The following is a 21,756-nucleotide window of genomic DNA, read 5'->3' as shown; positions in this document are numbered from 1 at the left end:
AAGAGAGGGATCTGGTCTGAAGTTCCATTCAAGAATAAAAAACTCTATGATTTTAATTCTTCTCTGGATAAAGTTTTTTTTCTGCCTGTAAATACCATGTCATGAGTGGACAGGAAGTTTGGCTGTATATGAGGGAGTCAGACCACAAAAAATCTCTGGAAAGCTAAAGTGAATCTGGGAAGTCACCCAAGAATGATCCTAATTAGCCCTTAAGGGAAGACATGGAAAGAGTGAGGATGGCATAGTCCATTCTCAGGTAGTGAGCTGGCAAAGAATCTATTTACCGCTCACTTCAACAAAATGTAGAATGTGTTTCTCAAGCCTCAAAGAGCCTAGAGAGACCACTGAAAATGGTCATTCCCAGTTTTCATTTTGTGAAACCTAAGAACACCATTACTTGAAGAAGTTGTTGGGTTAGCAAAATGAAGCTAATTTCAAACTAAGTAATGATAAACACCTGCCAAAAGCACTTGCACATGGGATGAATTCTTGAAAGTTGCAACCATAGTTGAGGATCTAAAAGAGTCAATGTCCTTCTCTGAATACTGGAAAGTAGTATTTATTGTAGGCAAGAACACTAGCTTTGGCCCAGGCAAGTGGATTTAATCCTGGCTCTGCCAGCTGTGTAATCTTAGGCAAGCTATTTACCTTCTCTACGCTGTTTGCCCATCTTTGAAATGCGGATGAGGGTCTGCCTCACTGGATTGTCCCGGGGCGTAAGTATGCCCTGAATACTAACGATTGGGTTGGTGAGATGATGCATGTAAGTCCCCAAGCACACTGCCCATCACCCAAGTAGCACATACGGGGCTCTAAAATGCTGGGCAGACAGACGTGCCATATTGGTGGCGGAACTGCCACCAATATGAGGATGTTAGAGAAGGGCATGGTTTGATTTTAAAAAATTATGTAACACTAAGTCCACTATACTTTTCTTTTGCCCCTTAAAGTCTCTAAAATGTATCCTTGTGTGCTTGATCATTTAATATTCACCATAAAGCAATGTGACTTCACTCTCTTTGCCGTAAGTCGTATTCAAAAAGCAGTCCATCTTATCCATCTCTGTAACTCAACACCTAATAGCACATGCTAAGTGCTCAAACAATCTTTCTTAACTAAGTAATGATTCCCCATTTTGTTGATGAGGAAAGCAATGCTCAGTGCAGTCCTGCCCTGTCCAATGTTACATTGCTCAGGAGACAGTGCATCAGGACCAGACTGTGCTAGCTCTCAAGGAAGCAGTTTCTACAACGAGTGGCCCAATAATTAAATCCAGTAACCTACTAGCCTCCCTTATTCGAGACAGTGTGTCCTTGGCCACTGAACAAACTAGAACAGAAGCCAGAAAACATCTTTTAATGAGGTTTCCTGACCTTTGAGGGAGGCACGACCATTTTGTTACTCCTGATGTTGGAGGCAAGAAGGGCCAGTTGCTCTCTGAGAGCCTTTCTTGCGATGAGAGCCTATTTTGATCCTAAAGAGTTCCTGCTGTACTCTAAGCAGTATATTTGCTAGCATCCTCTCAGATTCAGATCCTTTAATAGAAAATTAATTTAAGCTAATGTAGGAGATATTTCCTGGAATGAAAGCAGTAACAGGAAATAGGGCCTAGACTGCTGTTAATCTGTGTGGTTAAGGCAAGCGCAATCTCTGCACTGAGGCTACCTGGAAGGACAAACAGCTTACTGCTAGCCCCTCCTTTCAGGAAAGTTCGGGATGGGTTCATTTATAAGCTCTTATATGAGGACATGATTCTCCTATATTCTGTCTTTAAACGCTGGAGACTAAAGCAAAGCAATGCACTGCCAGACAGATATTATTAGAAACACTTTTATTTAAAGTTAGACAATAGAAAGGTGTCACAGAAAAAAATTACAGAAACTTGTAACAACAGAATGTAACTTGGAAAAGTTATGAGTAAATGAGAAGGAATAAGAGATATTCCTGATTTTATCGAGTGATTCGTTAGTCCATAAGTAGAATAATTTATGAATTATGCAAAATACATCCTTTGCTGGTATCTCTTGAACAGACAGGAGATTAACAATTTAGTTACCCTATTAAATTGGTATCTACTAAAACCTTCCAAAGTGAAACAGTCAAGGTAGCATTTCCCAACATTTGAGATAGAATTTGGGGAAGTGAATAACACTAAGAAGTTAAAAAAAAACCCAAACTACCTGATACTGAATAGGCTTAACCCGGATTTCAGCCCACAGGTGGTACTTGTGGATCTGATAGAAAGGGGTGAATATAAGTCTGGGCACAGCCCCTGCCTCCAAACGCACACACACACTGTGTCCTAGGACACAGGTGCCATCAATGCCCTTGCCACATGCAGGCACAGAAGGCCTAGACTAAAAACGAAATGACCTGGGCCCTGGGACCCTGGATCTATGCTGAGCCCTTTCTGAATCCTGGATGGGAGAGCAGTTGGGTTTAGGGTAAGGAATGTAAAATTTTTTAAAACTTTGGCAATTAAGTATACAAATGACTATTTCTTGATTGTCATTTTTATAAGGAAACATCATTCAACCTCCTAAAAAGATACTTTCCTATCTTATTTGACTTCCCTCTCAAGCATTTGGAGGGCACACATTTGTAAAATAGAGGTGACTAAAACCACTTACCTGTAATAATGATTACTTTATTATTTTTCACCTTCTCTATTTAAAAAGCATATAAAATGTAAAGTCTATCATTGACAACTAACCCCAAGATAATGCTCATAATGGAGGTTTGGAACAACGTGGCTAATTTGTTAAAAATTAGGCCTCTATATATTTAATTCCTTTACAATAAACCATATATGAGACCTCTGATAAAATAATATCAACTAACGTAAATTTCACCGCTCCTCCCAACCTTAATCCCCTCATGGAGGGATCAAAATCAGTAGAGTAACGAGCCAAGAAGTATGGAGCCTGATGATTCACAGAGCTGATTTTCTTCTAAAATGCTATAGTTAGCTGTATAATAACTTTTTTCTTATAAATTCTACACTTAAAAAACAAGAGATTCAAGGATAAACAATGCTATAAAATACTATTTCAAGAACTCGCAATCTCGTTTGAAGAAACGGATTTTCTTTATGCCCACGATGATTTTGCCAACTGTAGCACATGCTGGTTTTATTCCAAAGGGTGATGAAGGGTGTTTATGGACCTGACACAAGACCCAAATTTAGTGTCCAATTCATGACTCGAAGGGGTAAATAACTGTTCATGGTGTTAGGATAAAAGTAATTTTAAATGCTATTGGAAAGTCACTAGGTTAGGCACATTTTCATAATTTTGGTTGATATTTTGAGGAGAACAGGAAGGGGGAAATTAGAGAAATATATTTTAAAATAAAAATATAAGGCTGGTTATAAAGTTCCTTCTGGTTACAGAAAGAATCCTTCATAGATCTACAGGAATAAATTATGATCTATTCAAACTTTCACCATGTAGTAGTAAAGTTATCTTTTAAGTCTGGAGGACTCTTAGAGTTATGACTTATTGTAGAAACACTTCGCTCCTAAGTAAAGCTGCCATAATCCTACCTTCACATTGTTTGGTTGTGAGGTGGGGGAAGGGGAGACAACAAAAGAGAATGGAGGTGCCCTGTGTCTACTGAGAGAGGTATAATTATGAGTTCTACTCTTTGTAATATGATCATGGAATGGCTCTGCCACATCTACTCTGGTAGCTGACAGCACCTGTAAGATTTAAACTCGGATGGGTGTGAGGAAGTAATCAACAAGCAGTTAACAAAGCACCCACTGTGTGCCTATAGGCTTGGTGCTATGGGGAAACAGAAAAGTAAGGAGAAACATATGGGTCCTGCCTCCGAAAGCATAAAATCCAGTTTAAAATGTGCTTATTATTTATTATTTAAAAATTAAAACTTCTAAATATTATGTTGATGTTAACCTAAAATCCTTTCTTAGGTCTGTACCCTTTCCAAGAAAGGCAGGTTAATTTGGGCTTCGTTACAACTGGCAGGTACTGCTGATAAATAACATGCTCAAAAACAAAACCCCAGCGACACAGCAATTGGTAGCTACCCAAAGTGCTTCTGCAAGTCCCATTAAGCCACTTGGGGAAAAGGTGTTACCCAAATGTCAAATCATTACACACAAGTGAGAGAAACAGCTGTAAATCCTCAGGCCCTGTTTGGTTACATTTGTCAAAGCTTAGATTTCCTCAACTAAGCCTTATTTAAACTAATTAAGTAATAACATACATCCTACTAGACTTAATTTTGAACATTAATAATATTATCAAGTGCTGCCAAACCACTTCTGAAAACATACAAGTCTTCATTTTAGAAAGTCCCGTTACTGAAGGTTGCTGGGGCCCTATCAGTGCACCGCTTGCCCGCAGACCATATCCAAGGTGCAGCCCTCAGCCCAGAAGGGTGAATCAGGGAGCACATTTCCACCCTAAGACTCTATGTCGTGTAAATAGAAAGATTTGGACAAGACCTCACATCTAGGTCCCTAGGAACTTCCAAACTTCAAGTTGCCATTAACCAAAGGAAAATGATGTCTTTACCAAGCAAGCGGTCACTCAGAAAGACCTCAACATCACATGCTTGCAGAAATATATACTAAGAGGTGGGAGTAAATTTCCCTGTTGTTTCTAAGAGCCAATGGCTCCTATATTGAACGAGTTGGCCACTCCGCCCAGACCACACATGCTAAGATGTAAGCAAACACATCATGCAACATGACTGTCATACCATTTTTAGCCCTCCAGCAATATCCAACCTGTATAAAATGGACAGACAGGTCAGATCTTGAATGGTCACTACAAGTCAAGGCAGCTCTAAAATAGGAAAGTCCTGTGTCCTTTGTGACACGCAAAACGTTTAAGGAAATTGCTAACTTGATGGGTTAATATTCTCTGAAAAACTCTTCTCAGGCAATTTATCGTGTCTTCAATGCATACCATTTGAAACTTCATAAAATTGGTGAACCACACAAACCATATTACTTTGGAAATTGTACGACTTAATGCACCCTAGTGGAACTGTAATGATTATGTCTGTGAAAGTTATAAAGCAATTTAACATTTACGAACAATTTAATAATTATTTACCCTTTACATCAAATCTGTGAGCAAACTTATACCCATTTCACAGATAAGGGACTGGACATTGAGATAAAACACTTATAAATCAACTGAGAAGAAGAATATGAATACACTGTCCTTCACCTCCAGCCCTCGTAAGTTCTCCCTTCCTCCCTCTCTCCGTTCTCATTAATTCAGCAGAGTGGCTTATATGAAGGCTTGTACAGGACTTCTTTACTAATCAACTATTCTGCCCACTCTTAAAATAAGCAGGACTAGCAAGGAAGAACTACTGTTTAAAGTCCTGTGGCAGGTTCAAAGACAAACAGAAACCCAAGCAAACATCATTTGATGATTAGGCTGCAATCAAAGCATACAGCTGGCTAACACAGAGGGTCCACATAGCAGATGTAATGCTCAGACAGAGTTGGAAATTACTCCAACATTTGGGTCATTTTCAAAGTTCAGAAATGAGGTCTAACTGGGAAAGCTCCAGAGACAGGAGTTTGGAGCAAAAACTAAAGAAGATATGAGAAAGCAGTCGCTCAGTATAAATTATGATCATCTGGGCACCCCAATTCAACACCCTGATATATCCCACTCTATTCAATATCAAAGCAAACAGATATAAAACTTCTGTCACAAACCAGTATGAATAGGTAAGTTACATGTCAACCAATGAGTCTGTTCCAGACCTTTTTAAGACACAAGTTATTTCTGTTATCTCTAAATGTGCAGCTTCTAAGAAGAGGGACATAACATACTTTTCAGTGTACTAGTGTAAATCAGATTACATGGATCCTAAAGACACAATTCACCTTAAAGAGGAGCTTATTCACTGGGGAAAATGGCTACTTATTAAATTTTGGTGAGAAAACAGGAAAAAAGAAGAATATTAAAATAATCTAGGTTGACAGGCTCTAATAAAGCATCCTTTAAGCAAAAGTTATCTCAATAAAAAAGTATCACAAACATCATCATTTTAAACATAAATATTTTTATATAAGATATATTGTTAAATTTGAAAGCAAGTTCAACCTTTTTTGTAAAATAGCCTTTAGGACACTAGCTGATGTAACAGGAGCTCAAGAATACTGAGTAAATGAACATTATAATTTACATTAACAGTTTTTAAACCTTACTTTTAAATTAATCTTTTAACATCTCTTTTAGTAGTAAAAAAGATCTTCTGTTAAGAATTTAGATTCCATTTTGGTCTTTAACAAGCCAAATTATCTTTTTCTGTATGATATTTAAAAGTAAACAGCATTACTTAACACAATAATTATAAAATACGAGTAAATTAAATATTTGCTAAAAATTTCTATTTAATTACTAAAATTTAGCAGTATTACTGATTTATCCTGATAAAGGAATATTATACTGGAATATAAGTGTGTGTATATATGTATACACACACATATATATTTTTTTCTGTCAGTTTTATCCATTTTATTGACTTTTCATTTAACAATAAAGTTCGTTGGACAGTAAGTCTGAAAATACTTTCTATGGTGGCTTTAAACTGCATTTTTAACCCAAAAATGTTACCCAGAGTCATTTTAGGCAACAATGTAACCAAAGTATAAACAGTAGGAATTCCCATTCCCTTCAACAACTGTCTTTCCACTTAGAACACAATGAACTTCTCAGGTAGGCAGAGTTCTTGTTCACTTAACTGTTAACTCCATTTTAGCATGGAATCAGAGGCAAAAAGAAAGTAAACAGTGAAGAAGCGCATAGAAAGGATATGTATTAATATTAAACCACATGCTATCTGAGTGTTAGGTTCACACAGAAATATCCTGCTGTATATTTTTAAAATCACTTCTAAAGGATAGCTGTTTTCATCCAAGGACCGATTTCCTCTACTTTCATTATCTTATATAATGAAATGTTTCTTTCCGAGTTAGTTACTGGAGTTGTTACCAGCAAACACTGTCATATACCACCAGTTCAAGATATGAATACAGTGTAATACTTAGTTTCAGTTATAAATAATGTAGGTAAAAAACAAGTAGGGCTGCGATTATTTATATACTGCAATAAATACACAAGAATGAGTACAAATTATTTTTCATAAAAATACAACTGCTAACCAATGTAGGGAATTTCCAAACTATGAGGACATTAAATACTTAAAACACCAGGCAGTTTCCTCTGTTACAGAATGCTAGTCAGGTGAGAGCTGAGAGTCTTATTCATAGTCATATACACTTGACTCTACCTGCAATCTGTGTTTTCTTGCTATTTACGAAAAAATATAGAACCTGGACATTTAAAAAACTATCAATTCAATAATCACTACAGACTCTCACTGGATCTTGTAAAATTGTGTTAAAAATTGCCAAAGTCATGATGAATACAATTACTGCAGCTACATCATTTGAAAAAGTAATATAAATTATGCTGCTAAAGACAAAAAACACTGAAACACACAAACACCACAATGTAACAGAGCAGTAACTCATAACTATTTAATATGAAAAATTAAATTTAAAAAGTTATGTTAGAGAACTTGGGAATTTTTCAGTTTAGTAAAACAGTCTATTTATATATCTCCAACTTCTATGATACAGTATACAATAAAATACTTTTCAAAGATAGGACATTCAAATGCTTCATTTACACAAATAATATTGCCAATACTAATAAAAGTGATGCCCTTAAACATGAATTGCTCTGCTGTGATTAAAAAAAATGATTTACTTCATTTTACATTTTAGTTAGCAGTTAGTATTACATATTAATCAGTTCTGTGTTGACAAATAGAGAGGATCCTAGTCAAAATACTGTTTCCCAAAAGTAATGTACATCATATTGCTTGAAACTAACAACCATATAAAAGTGGTAATCATTTATCTAAACATTGATTATGAAAGACAACTGGCATGTATCCAGGCAGAGTGTTGAGCTCATGATGGTTTATTTACAACAAAAGTCCTTCTACTGAAGCTAACATGATATATCGTTTCTATGTCAATGACTACAGTCTCTTAAAGTTATAAAAATATTATATAAAATACCACAGGCTTCAGAGGATATAATTTCACGTGGTTCTGATACTAGCAGCTGAAAAGTGTTCATAATTTAAAAATAAATAAACTATAGAGGTAAACCAGTTACAAAACAGCAGAGGACTGCAATAGTCACAAGAGTGAAAAGAATAGCTTAATTACACAATAGCTAACAAAATGGTGAAGCAGTTGGATCAAAAGTTTTAAAGACCTCTTTTAGAGATTTGTCATCTGTTTCTCTACTGGGATCATCATCAGGGGTGGGGCTCACCTGTCCCTGCTGCCTTGACTGCCTTGGATCACTGTACTGGGGTCTAATTAAGCCTGTGAGTGCCTGAATTGGAAGACTGTGCACTGCTGGGACCTGAACCATACCAGAACTCGGGAGACTATCTGCCTGTGGGTCAGCTGGCCCATCAGCAGTGACGTCCACGTTTGGAGTGGTTTTCTGTGGCAGGATTCCTTCTCCAGAAGCCTCGTTTTTATCACTACTTTTTAAACTACCACTTTTTTTCTGGTTCTCTGTGTTTTCTGAGGCTAGTTCTGATGTTGATGATGAAATATGCTCCCTAGGGTCATACAAACTGATACCACTAAGAACTGAACTCGGAGTTCCCAGTAGAAGGCCAGCTGAAGATGAGAGCTTAGGAGCATATGGAGGCAAAACCCCAGGACCAGAATTGCTAGTTACTGCCCTTGAGGGCTGTGATGAACCAGGGTTTGCTCTGGCTAAATGAGGGGCACTCTTTGATGTATGTGAATCCTTCATAACTGCTTGATGAGACTCTGCATTATGCAGTCTGTGAAGTCTAGGATCAAAATTTTTTTGCAGCCTAGGATCTCCTAATTTACTTCCCGAACTATGTAAGTCTCCAAATTGTTCTAGGTAGGCTTCTCTGTTTGTTGTGTTAATTTTGGCTTTGGCTGCTAATTTTGAATCAGTGGGCACTGTGTTTTGATGAAGGTCGCTTTTTGTATTCCATAACCTATTGAGCCTCTGGTCAGCTATCAGAGGGGGTAGAGGTAAATTGATTGAAGACACTGGGTCAGGTTTAGGTAAAGGGACTGGAAGTAAGTCTTCTGGAGCCCATACAATGTGTTTTGCAAAGTTGGGTTTAGTTAGGGTAATATCCATTTTAATGTGACTGAACTGTCTCAATTGTGACCTTGGATCCTGGAGCATCATACCAGGGGAAGAATCCAAAGGTATTAAGAAAGCTTTTTCCCTCAGTTCTCTTTCTGTATCTTCATCATCGTCATCTCCTCTCTTGTGTTTGGCATTAGTGCCAGCACTGGCATGATGTAAATCAAATTTTGCTCCACCAACAGAAGAGCCTACGTGACCACTTCCATTCCCTCTTAATTTCCTGGGATCCCATGCAAGTCTAAGATCCAGTGGGGTAGACTCAGAAGATTTTCTAATGTCTTGCCTTGAGATAGTCCTAAGTCTAGGGTCAACAACTTGATTTCCTTTACTTTTCTCTTTAGCAAGTCTTGGATCAGTAGGAGGGCTGAGTTCTGAGGAAGGTTGTTGCTGAGTCCTTAAAGTTTCTGTTTGTTTCTGTAATGTTTTCAGTATTGACTTGACACTGCTTCCTTCTTCCTCTTCACTACTGGAATACCAGTTAACAGTATCATCTAAATGCAGACAAAAACTTATTGTAAAGAATGAAGCATTCATATTTGGCCTTAATTAAGATTTTAAAAAACCACATACTATTTCTGAAATAAGTGTAGTCTAACTTCAAGAAAATGCATGACAGAAATGCCAGAGTTTCAACACTGGAACAAGATAAGATGAGGTATGACAATGATCAATTCAGTCACTATACTCTGTAAAGAAAGAGGTGCAATATTAGAACATGTGTAATGTCCTTCCAGTCAGAGAAAAGACAGACCTTTCATTCCAACTGGCCAAAGGGAACTCAGAAGTATATGTGGTATGACAGGGTTGGGAAAGAAGGGAAACTACTCCTGGAAAGGAATACTAAAATGTTTTGGATATCTTTAATTCAAGCAATCCTTTAGCTTCATAGCTCTGGATTTATCAAGATAACAATGGAGAGACATAAAAATAACATCTGGAAAGAAAACAAAATGCTAATAATGATGGTTAAGGAAGCAATGGGAACTGCGCAAATGAGGGATGAGGTGGAGACTTTTACTATTTACGCTTTATTCTATTTTTAGATGTTTGCCCTATGTGAATATATTAGCTATTCAAACATTAAATTAAAAAATAAACAAACAAACCTAATGTCCTATAATGTATATACTTTAACTTCGTGAGAACACTTTGGGCCTTACTCCTAAAGACACCCCTAGGGTGTTAGACACAGTGTTAAGAAGCTTAACTACCAGAGGTCTTCTCTCTAGTAGAATAGAAGAGATTATAAACTGATACTTCAGGAGGGCAAGTCTCCTTCCTCTCCATTAAAACATACATAGGTTGGCTCTGAATTGGCAAGATATATATATATCTCTCTCTCCTAGAATACCTTGGATCGATAGAATATCATAGATATTCTTAATTTTCCCTCATTTCACTGCTCACTAATGTGTTTCTACTACATGGAACTTTAGTGTTACACGCTTAATTTGAACAGAGCAGAGCTCACAAAACAAGCATTGGTATTTAGGGTGAGGATGTGGTTTAAATTAGTATATACCATATCACAATGGCAAAAAGTTTTACTCAGATCTCAGTGTGAAAAAACTACTTCTAGACACTAGATCTCTTTTCTTCTTCTCTTTGACCTCCCGGAAGCCTACAGCTGGACCTGTGATTCACTTTTACCTGTTGCAGTTCTTTTAAATATTTCCGTATAGAAATTTCACCCCTTATAGAATTTACTTCTTATTTTCTTTTCACTTTCATGTCAATATATTTTATGAGCAGTCTCAAATCCTTTTTGGAATGACAATGAATACAGAACAGAAAGAAAGTAGGACAGCAGAGACAGGCCAACGGAAAGCAGATATTCGATAGGAAACGATAGTTAGCTTTTTATTAAAGGACAGATTAAAATTTATACAAATGAACTCATACATAAAAAAACCTAGCTGTTCAAGATTTTTTCTGTATACAGAGAAAATAACCCTCATAAAGAATCACTAACTGCATAATATAGTATAAAATTTTATATCATCTGGAAAAGTTTTAACTTTCTTGTTTATGAAAATATAAAGCTCTGTAAGACTATAGAAAGATTACCATTGAGATGGTTGAGTGTTAAAATTAAGTTTTAGCATTTAAAGGGTAAACCTAATTGCACAGGAAATTAACTTATTACGAATTCTTCATTTCCCTGTGATGTTAAATAAATGAAGAGTTAATGATTACCTTCTTTCAAAATGTAAGAAATAATGTTCATATAATAGCTAGTAGCCACCTAGTGTTATCTAGTTTTACACAGTTCTTCATAAATTTTATGTTTGAGTGGCCAAATATATCAATTTTGTAATTCATAAGAACTGGATGCTTCAAACTTTTCTCTCCTTAACTGAATTAACTAATCGCCATACACTTATCAATATCAAAAATACTAAGGTACACAGTGTCACCATGTAATCTTTTATATTAAAAATAATATTTCTTAATAATATAGCAGAACCTGAAGTATACAGCCTAGGCCCATAAAACTTTCTCTAACAACTAAATCATTTTGAACTTGGGCTAGAAGTCAAAATTCCTGAACTGGAAGGTGTCCTGTTCCTGTTCTATTTCTTTCCTTCCAAAAAAAAAAAAAAGAGGCTTAACAGCAAATCTATTTGCCCAGGCCTTGCACTCTAGCTTCAGGTCTATCCACTGCTTCAAGTCAAACCTTTCACAATTAATTACTAACACTTTAATGGCAGTGGAAACCACAATCAATCCCAAGAAAGGAGCTATGAGTTAAGTTGGAAATAGAATAGATAGTTCAGAGAAACCCATTTCTCAAATTTTAACCTAGTCAAGATCATTCTAGGAACTGAGTGATCTAAATAGGTAAAATACCATTATTATACCTGACATACCTTCTTCCTTGCTTGGCACCCTTTGAGGTTGGGTGCCGCTTGGTTCTTCACCTTCTTGGTATTTCTGAGTAAGTCTGACAAAAAGAGCTCTCTGCACTGCAGGGAGAAGACCTGGTGCAGGCAGGGGACCGTGGCCTGTTAGGTTGCTGCTGCTGTCTGACCCACTCCCACGGTTAGGTGAGTCTTGAACAACGGGAGGCTGATGCTGGGCAAATTCACTAGGCCACATCCCATCTACATACATAACATGAAAAGAGACAGACATGGATTTAGCACAAAACTCTACTAGACAGTACCACTGTGAGTTACAAAAAACTGAAATGCTAATAATAACCACATTTGATTATCAAATTATGTGATTGTAAATATTTTTTAAAGTTATCTAAAGTTCTATTGTCATAAATGTTTGGTTATATTTAAAACATATTTTAAAGTTTCAATTACATCACATTTTACTTAGCTTTATTTAAAACATACAATCTTATCATGCTTTCAATGGAAATAGGACTCTAAAAATAGGACTCTAGAGGCCAGCCCCATGGCTCAGAGGTTAAGTTCGGTGTGCTCCGCTTTGGTGGCCTGAGTTTGCAGGTTTGGATCCCAGGCACAGACCTACACCATTTATAAGCCATGCTTGGCAATGACCCACATATAAAATGGAGGAAGACTGGCACAGATGTTAGCTCAGGGCTAATCTTCCTCAAGCAAAAAGAGAGGAAGATTGCCAAGACATATCAGCTCAGGGCTAATCCTCCTCAGCAAAAAAAAAAGGACTCTAAATTAGAAATGAGTTATATCAAAAGGCAAACTTACCACCAGAGTTATTGGGAGGCTGAAAATTATGTACAGCATGCTGTGAATAGTAATTATCATAAAATTCAGTTGGGTTTTGTAGGGACTCATAATCAGTGAGCTGCATTTCACCAGGATTTTGCAGGTGTGATGAACCTGGAGAACAGTGATTCTCTCTAGGTACTTTCATTATGTGTTCTGGAAAGCCCGGGCAATGGTAAGTACCACTCATACTTGGTGGTGTCAAAGGTGTATCTGGTTGAACAAGTACTCCAGCTTGACTGTGAGGGCCTACAATTCCAGGTGGACCAGGTGGCAAAGGTGGGCTCTGTGGCATTGGCAGACCAGGAAGTCCTGCACATGGATGATGTCCAGGGGAGCCTGCGTGCATCACAGGACTATTGTGTCCCTGAGACATATTAGGTCCAGGACCCGGACTTGACCCAGAACTATAGATATGTTGAGGATGTGGGCTGCTTTCCTGAAATTGTGGTCCTGGTGGTGAGGCACTGTTATAAAATGCTGGTGGCCTATAGACAGAAAGAAAAAAGACTTCTTAGCGCAAAAGAGGCAAACAAGAATGTTACATTTCTAAATAGATATTGGTTAAGTATGTTTTTCTATATCAGAATACTATGTTTTTAAGAAGCAATTTATTTCATATTATCTACAAGCAGAAACACCAACATATACATCTTGCCTTCGTTTTAGCCCACAGTTTTCTTAATTGCTGCTTACTATCAGCCATTATAAAACCTACTCATTATTGATATTCTGAAAAATACAGAAAAGAACAAAGAAAAATAAAAATCATCTCTAATCCTACAACCCAGAGATAAAATTGATTGGTTCTATTCTAGGCATTGGTCCTTTTTCTAGTATACATAGACCTTTTTTTAAATAATAAAATTAGAATTATACTATGTAAACACACAACTTTTATTACAATTTCTAGTTGGTTATTGCTGGCATATAAAAACACTTAGGTTTTGAATGTTGCTCTTCTTTCTGGACCTCTTACCAATTTAACTTTTATTTCTAATAGTTTTGTCAGTTGATTCCTTTGGATTTACTGAGGGAAACTGCCCAAATAATGAATCTACCTCTCCATTTCTAATTTTTATATCCATTATATCTTCCTCTTTTTGCATTGATTAGGATCTGATATACGATATTAGCAAAACCACGAACACATTTGTCTTCTTGACCTTAATAGAAATACTTTTAATGGTTCACATTAATTGTGATATTTGCTATAGATATCTTGTTCCTCATTCGCTGAGATCTCATTGCTCCCCTGAGCATTCAGGGTTAAAAGAATAATTGACAATGAGACTTAGGGCCCAGGTGCACAGACACTGGGGCATGGGCAGAAGGACTGGAATGGTGTTGTTAGAAAATGCCAAACTGGATCCACCTTACCCAGAGTTTTTCCTCTAATAGCTCTAGGAAATACCTCTCTAAAAGATCCAAATATGCTGAAGACATATTACCCACTATCTGAAGACATTATCAGTGACAATGCAGCCTCATAACAAGGTGAGAGGGACACCAATTGCATCCACTGGGCAATGTCCTTCAGGATTACTAAGTGGAGAGGTTTCCGAAGCTGCGTTATGGATTCCATTAAGGACTCTGTAGAGGAAAGCACGAAGGGTGGGCAGCAAAAGGTGGGGACGAGAGAGAGGGGGAAGCAGCAATGGGGGGGTATGCCAGATATCTGCTATCTCTACCTAAGTCTGACATGCAATATAAGTTAGTTTCTTAACAAGAATTCTTAGGGGAAAATGTCACCATTTCTTAAAATTTTAACTTACTTCTTCCCTATCTTATGTGCTAAATCCACAGTAGGTTTTACAACTATTTCAAAAAGAGATGGAATTTTCTTGAAATCATCAGAGAGATCAGTCTGAAAATCATCTTCAGGATCAGAAAACGGAAAATGCTCTGGTGGGGTTGGCAGAAGCCCAACTCCTGGAGGAGGTTTGGGAAGAGGAGTTATACCACGCTTTCTAAGTTCTTCTAATTCTCTCTCATCTTCATTTGTTGGTTCGTCTTCAGTATTCAACACCTAAAATAATTGGCAAAGATTACTATTTCAAAACAAGCTTTCTTCCTCATGCTTAAAACCGTGAAGACTTCAGTAAACTAGTTTTGTTAACAGGAAAATAAAATATTAAAGTTGAAATAGATTAGTGATAGCTAACTCATTTTTGATAAAGAGAAAGAGAAAAAGCATATTTCTCAAAGTAAATTAGCTTTCTTAATGGCAGAACAAGGATAAGAATAAAAGATTCTTAATTCCTGGTCCACTATTTCTGCTTTTCTAACACACTACATTAATAGAATAAAACATAAAATAACAAATCCTTGATTTCTCCACAGAGTTTTTTAAAAATATGATGTATTAAACATGATTCTAGCCAAATGAATCTATGGAGAGACCTAACAAATAATCAAGGTGCAAAAATACTACTCACTTTGTCCAAAAGTTTCTTTGTTTCTTTAGTCAGATCATCATGTGAAAATTTACAGTTGTCTCCTTGGTAACATTTTGCTCCACTATGATAGAACTTGCATGGAAATTCATGTAAATAAAAACATTAAGGAATAGACCAAGTAAAATCAAACTTTAATATTTTTAAACCAAAAAACCTAAGTGTCTGAACCAGTAAGACTGTATTACTATATACTGTACTGAATTTTCTACAATCATGCCAGATAATTTAATTTTTATTTTAAGATCAAATATTTTAATTATGCAGCAAAACATTCAAAAACTTTTTCAATCTCTTACTCTACTAACACTAGGAAATAATTTTTTTAAAGATTTTATTCTTCCTTTTTCTCCCCAAAGCCCCCGAGTACACAGTTGCATATTTTTAGTTGTGGGTCCTTCCAGTTGTGGCATGTGGGATGCCGCCTCAGTCACATTTGAGGAAGTTATCTGTTCCTCTGGATTATAAAGGAATCCTTTCACGTATTCCTCCAGTATTTGTATGGTTTCATTTTTTACATTTAGATCTGTGATAACAGAGATTTTTCACTTTTTTAAACATTTTTTGAACTAGATGAGACTATTTTAATATTTATCTGGAAAAATAAATGTGAGACTCTACCAAACATCACAGTGTGCTGGTGAGGGAGAAATCATCACAACAAAGCAACAGAGACGCAAGGGCAAACAGATCCACGGAGCCAAACAGTCTGGGAAAAAACATTCATATAAACATTTCATCTATGATAAAGACGGAGTTTCAAATCAGTGAGGAAAGACTCCATTAGTAATAAATGGTAGTGAGTAAGCAGCTAGATATGTGAGGGAGGGAAGGGAGATTAACGTGGAAAGATGCACAATATGTTATTTTTTTTAAAAAAGGACTATATATAGTTGAAATGCAAATTTTGGTGGGGGCAGAAGTACAATTTAAATGTACATATTTCCAAAGGGAGAAATAAGGAAGACTATACAGTGCTTATCATTAGGTGGCAAGATTTGATGAAATTTTGATTTTATAATTTTCAATGATGATAATTTATTACTTATGAACCTAAGGAAAATAACTAAGTCATAGAATAAATACTTTGCCAACTACTCCTTCAGGAAGCACAGTCTCTTGTAATACTTATAAGCTGAATATTTTAAATATAAAGTACTTTTATTTCATAGATTCTTTTTGCAAAGGGAGGTTATTTCATTTCCCTAAAGAATAAAACTCAGTTTGCCCTTTTGAAGTACAAAGGCTGACTACACTTGATTTATGTAATGTGCTATTTTAAATTTAAAATCCAACTAGGCTTTCTAGGTTGTACTTATGATTTTTTAAAACCTCAGTATTTTGATTACCATATTTTTTTAAAAAGGATATTATGCATATAAATGCAGTTCTCTCCTTTGGTACAATATCCTTGTAAATAAAATTTACAGATCTCTTTTCTCTTCTCCAACTCTGCATCATGATCAAATTTACACTGATCTCCCTGTTTACAAAAAAGAAAAGAAAAGAAAGTAAGAAAACAGAGAAAAAAGAAACAACTGAATTTTCTCCATGGTGTTTCATGGTGGAACTAAGGTCCTATCTCCAGTCTTTAAATAATGAGCTAATAATAATTCAAACAATCCCTCAGAATTCTTGCCCCAGAGAGTGGATGTGGCTACGTGCAGAGAGGCAGCCTGAGCAACACTCAGAGGATGCTGCCTGGGTCCCACTAGTACTCACCTTTTCTGGCTGAGCTACTGTGGGGACTTATTTAACCTCTTGGTTTGGCCATGTACAAAATGGGGATAATAACAGTAACTACTTCATAGGCTCGCTGAAGATTAAAACATTTAATATTAGTAATCCACTTTGAACAGTATTTGCCACACAGAGTTACGTGTTTGTCAAAAAAAACTCATTTCTACAAATTACTGTCCCAGAATATAATTAATGAGCTCTGATGTACAGTATTTCCATGCAAGATACATTTTGAAGAACCAGTTTTATTATAACTATACAAGAAGTGAAAAACTAACCACCCCCAAAAAGATTTTAAATTTAAAAGATTATTTTGGAAATTAAAATGATTTATGATACCCTTATAAATTTACCTTAATACATCTCCCTTCCAGAAAGTATTTACAGATTTGTTTTCCTTTGTGTTCCACTGTGTGCTGATTAATAAATTCCTGAGTCATAACTTTCCATTTTTTCCCTGGTTTACTATACTGCAAGAAAAAAAATTTCATTTCAATGCAACATATGAAATATTAAATAGGTATTAAAATGTATAGTCAAACGGATCTGGAAAGCAGTAGAAACTGACTACTAAAAGTGGTCAAGATTGGACATTCTCATGCTATTCAGTTATTCGGAGAGAGATATGCTTCCAGTAAACTGCTTATTGCTACTAATGGTTGCAAAGAACTCTGTTTCTATTTTAATGAGGATGTATAACTACATTTTTAAAAACAAAATTATGAAAAGCTTGAAAATTAACACTAATTCTCAGTTTTGGCAAAGGTACAGTAAAATATGCACTCATGTATTATTGATATGTATGTTACAAAAGACTTACCCACATTGTTTGACACGGAATTTGTACTTTTCAGGATTATTCCAAAGGAATTATCAGGGAGGCACACAAAGATTTATTCACAAAAATAACTACTGCAAAATTACTTACATAGTAAAAAATAAAAATAAAAAACCTAGAAAGACTCTACACATCCAAAACTAGGAGACTAGGTCAAATACATTATGATACATTTAGGTGGTAGAATATTATGCAGTCACTAAAAAATGATGGGAGGGTCGCCGGCCCCATGGCCAAGTGGTTACATTCATGCGCTCCACTTCAGTGGCCCAGGGTTTCACTGGTTCAGATCCTGGGCATGGACCTAGCACTGCTCATGCAGCCATGCTGAGGCGGTGTCCCACTTAGCAGAGCCAGAAGGATCTACAACCAGAATATTCAACTATGTACTGAGGGGTTTTGGGGAGAAGAAGGAAAAAAAATGATGGGACGGAAAAACAATTTGGGGACATAAGAAAATATTCACAATACTAAGTGAAAAATTGATCCCAATTTTATAATAAAGACAAAGAAAAAAAGAGTAAAAGAATACACCCCCACATTTCACAGTGTATGTCTCCAGAAAGATCTCTAAAAGATGAGATTTTTTTGCATATGTGGTTATTTCTTACTTTCTTTAGGAAAAAATAAAAAACAACCAGAGAGGATGTATTATCCTTAACTTTTAAATTTTAAAAAATTAAGAAGGGGCCAGCCCAGTGGCATCGCGGTTAAGTTTATGTGCTCTGCTTTGGCAGCCCAGGTTTACACGCTCAGGTCCCAGACATGGACCCGCACACTGCTCACCAACCAGGCTATGGCGGCGTCCCACATACAACATAGAGGAAGACTGGCACAGATGTTAGCTCAGGGACAATCCTCCTCAAGCAAAAAGAGGAAGACTGGCAACAGATGTTGGCTCAGGGCCAATCTTTCTCAACCCCCCCCCGCCCCCAAAAAAATAATTAAGAAAAAGAAGTGTATGGTAGAAACATTGCACAGCCCTCCTTGTTTTCCTTAGTTCTCCTCAGGCCCCTGTTCAACTTTTGCCATGAATATAAGAAGACAGAGTGACAAGAGAGTATGATGCTTAGCTATGCTAGGGACTTACATCCGTGAGCTCTATAAAGCAGCATTATTTTTCAAGCATCTAGCATGCATCACACCTTGCGCATCATAGGAACTCAATAACTACTCGCTCTTCTGATTTGATTTCAGTTGTCCCTTCCCCTCAATTTGCTAGGAGATGGAGAACAAAGCACAATGTACAGAAAATAGGAAACTACCTCACAGCAAACACTTGAGGGAATAGATGGCTAGCTTTAAATCTGATCCTCAGCACTCACAACTGAAATACATATGTTACCATAAGAATTCTGAAAAAAAGTATAAGAATACCAAGAAAACAGACACTCCAAAAGGTTCTTTCTAAAAATATAGGTATACCCAAATTACCCCAGGAAACCATGACATTGCTTATATTATACTCTGATAGGATCATTTAAAATATCTGAAATCTACATAAATTTGATTCATAAACATTTTCTATTTGTGGGTTCATTTAGAACAAGTAGAAATAAACAACCAGCTCCCATATTCCTTCTATACAAAGAATTGTGGCTGTAATAAAATAGGCAGCCAAAGAGAGTACATTATGCAAAATCAATGGGCCAACTTAAGGAATATAACTCTGAAATTAAAATGTAAAACTATTAGGTAATCACCAAAAAAAACCCCTGAAAATGCACAAAGTTGTTACCTATGTTTCATTAATAGTTCACCTTTCTGTCTGTCTATGTTACTTTCCAATGATACGCCTCATTGTTTTAAGAGAGGATTGTGCAGTTTTTTAAAATTTAATTTAGGTCAATTTAAATGAGTAGAAAGTATCTCAGTATCTGTAACTATGGGAAACCTGATTACATAGAATTAAGGTATTGTAGAAAACCTAAAGCAACTTTAACAAAAAATTGTAGGACAAAATAAAGTGCTTAGAAGATCTCATCCTTTAAGGTTGAACTTATACAAGAACCACAGTGTCCTCTCCCCTTAAGACCGCGTATTTAATTGACGGAAGAACTGCAGAAGTAATTTAGTTCATCACCTTCACTGGACAAGTATGAAAACTGAAGATCAGAGAAGTTCCTAACTTACACCAAAGGCCGCATGGCAAAGTTAGCAGTCAAGATCGAACTCTGCGCCAGATTATACTATCTCTAAGAAAAAACAATTCAAACAACACGGAGGGGTGAGAGGGAAAACCAACTACCTACTTGGTCATTTTAAAATTTACTTAATCCAGAAGACATATTAGTATAAGGAACAGGAGCATAAAATATTTGTTTTAATATATAAGAAGAAATGAAAAGATCTACCAAGAAAAGAATATGTATCTACAGAAAATTTAATAGTTACTATAAAGACTAAAACACTCTAAGTTTTATCCCCAACAGAAGGAATAAGTCTTTAAAAGCCATCAAAAATTTGCTTATTCTGTCACTATTCTTGAGTTTTCAAGAAAATCACTGTGAACATGCAGGTATCCTTGAATTTATCTGGCCTGTGAGGGGTGTCACCTCCTGAAAGGGCGAGGATGGAAACGGATCTACGCTGGCTACTCTAGCATGTTTGCTTTACTCTGAATGGACCGCCCCCTGACCACTCCTGAACATGAGCTGCTTTCTTGGGCTCTAGCACTCTCATGGTTGTTTCTGGAATCATAAGAAAAAACCTCCTGTGTCAGCCAATAAACTGACATAGTCAATAACATATTTAAATTTTGATAAAACAAAAATATTCTAAATCTGATGAATACAAAAGAAAGAATTTATTCAGATTTTCTATTACATGATAAAGAACCTTTTGGTTGCAGCCCAGACCTGTAAACATCTAAAATTTAAGTGCTGGAAGGTGCCTTTAGAGTTAATTTAACACTATACTCTCATTTTACAGATTGAGCAAACTGAAGCTCAGAGACAGGTGGTAACTTGCTCAAAATCACACTTTCTTGGAAGCTAATTTTTTTTTCAGGTATAGGGTGTAAGTATTGGATATAGGAGAAGGCTTACTTAGAAAGCATTCATATTAATTTGGTCTAGGGAAAGCAGCATATTCTAGAGATCTACTGGTATTTAGGAAGATGGACAGGCAGGGTACAATTAGAGAAATTCTAAGCTTGTTTCCAGAGCTGCTATTCCCTGGAAGTGTGAGTGGCTCAGTGTATGTTAATAAGTGTGTGGGGGAAAAAGTGCTTATGGTCAAGTAAATTTTGAAAATGATCGGCCGAATAACGTAAACTGAGTTTCTTCATGCCTAACCTGCTCAGAGACTTTAATACATTAATGTCAACTGAGAATCCCCAAGAGTAGGGTGGCATGTGCTGGGTTTCACAAATTTATTTGGGCCTGAATTTCTTTTTTTAGGTCACACCTATTAACATCTCCCTAAATAGTATACTAACGAGCACATATCAAGAAATCTTTTCCCATTATCTTTAAACCTAGGGATCAGAAAACCAAGTGTTTTCACATCACAATAAATTGCTAATCCAGAGACCTGTTACAAAGTTGAAATGTACGTATTCAGAGTTTAACTCAATTTCCACATATTATTTATTCAATATCTACTATACACAAGGCACATAAGTTCATTCTTCCAACCGCTAAAATCTCCTTTTATTCTCTTTCAATGCTTTCAACTCTAATAAGTAAGTTAATTTACCACTATCTTCCTTCTTGGCCCTGCTACATACTGAGCTATTAGCATTTTATTGCCATTTGCATCTAGGGAGGATGACTCCTAGGAAGGAAAAGCACAAC

At 36.3% G+C, this 21,756-nt stretch overlaps 1 protein-coding gene across 5 annotated transcripts in view; it reads right to left on the bottom strand.

The window, feature by feature from the left end:
• Window positions 1–1,816: 1,816 nt before the first annotated feature.
• The window catches only part of ZC3H6 (zinc finger CCCH-type containing 6), a 68,379-nt gene continuing 48,439 nt past the window's right edge, over window positions 1,817–21,756 (bottom strand). For all 5 annotated transcript variants that reach the window (XM_070573609.1, XM_070573610.1, XM_070573612.1 and 2 more), the window contains 7 exons: window positions 17,475–17,591; window positions 16,753–16,864; window positions 15,364–15,473; window positions 14,701–14,954; window positions 12,905–13,413; window positions 12,092–12,325; window positions 1,817–9,712 (listed from right to left, as the gene is read on the bottom strand). In XM_070573609.1, coding sequence (XP_070429710.1) covers window positions 8,244–9,712; window positions 12,092–12,325; window positions 12,905–13,413; window positions 14,701–14,954; window positions 15,364–15,473; window positions 16,753–16,864; window positions 17,475–17,591 — 2,805 coding nt within the window. In that variant the 3' untranslated portion in view covers window positions 1,817–8,243. The remainder of the gene's footprint in view (window positions 9,713–12,091; window positions 12,326–12,904; window positions 13,414–14,700; window positions 14,955–15,363; window positions 15,474–16,752; window positions 16,865–17,474; window positions 17,592–21,756) is intronic.

Source organism: Equus przewalskii, chromosome 14 (genome assembly GCF_037783145.1).
Source record: "Equus przewalskii isolate Varuska chromosome 14, EquPr2, whole genome shotgun sequence".
NCBI classification, from domain to species: domain Eukaryota; kingdom Metazoa; phylum Chordata; class Mammalia; order Perissodactyla; family Equidae; genus Equus; species Equus przewalskii.
Note: the sequence above shows the minus strand (reverse complement) of the source record. Positions and strands in the feature narration are given on the sequence as shown.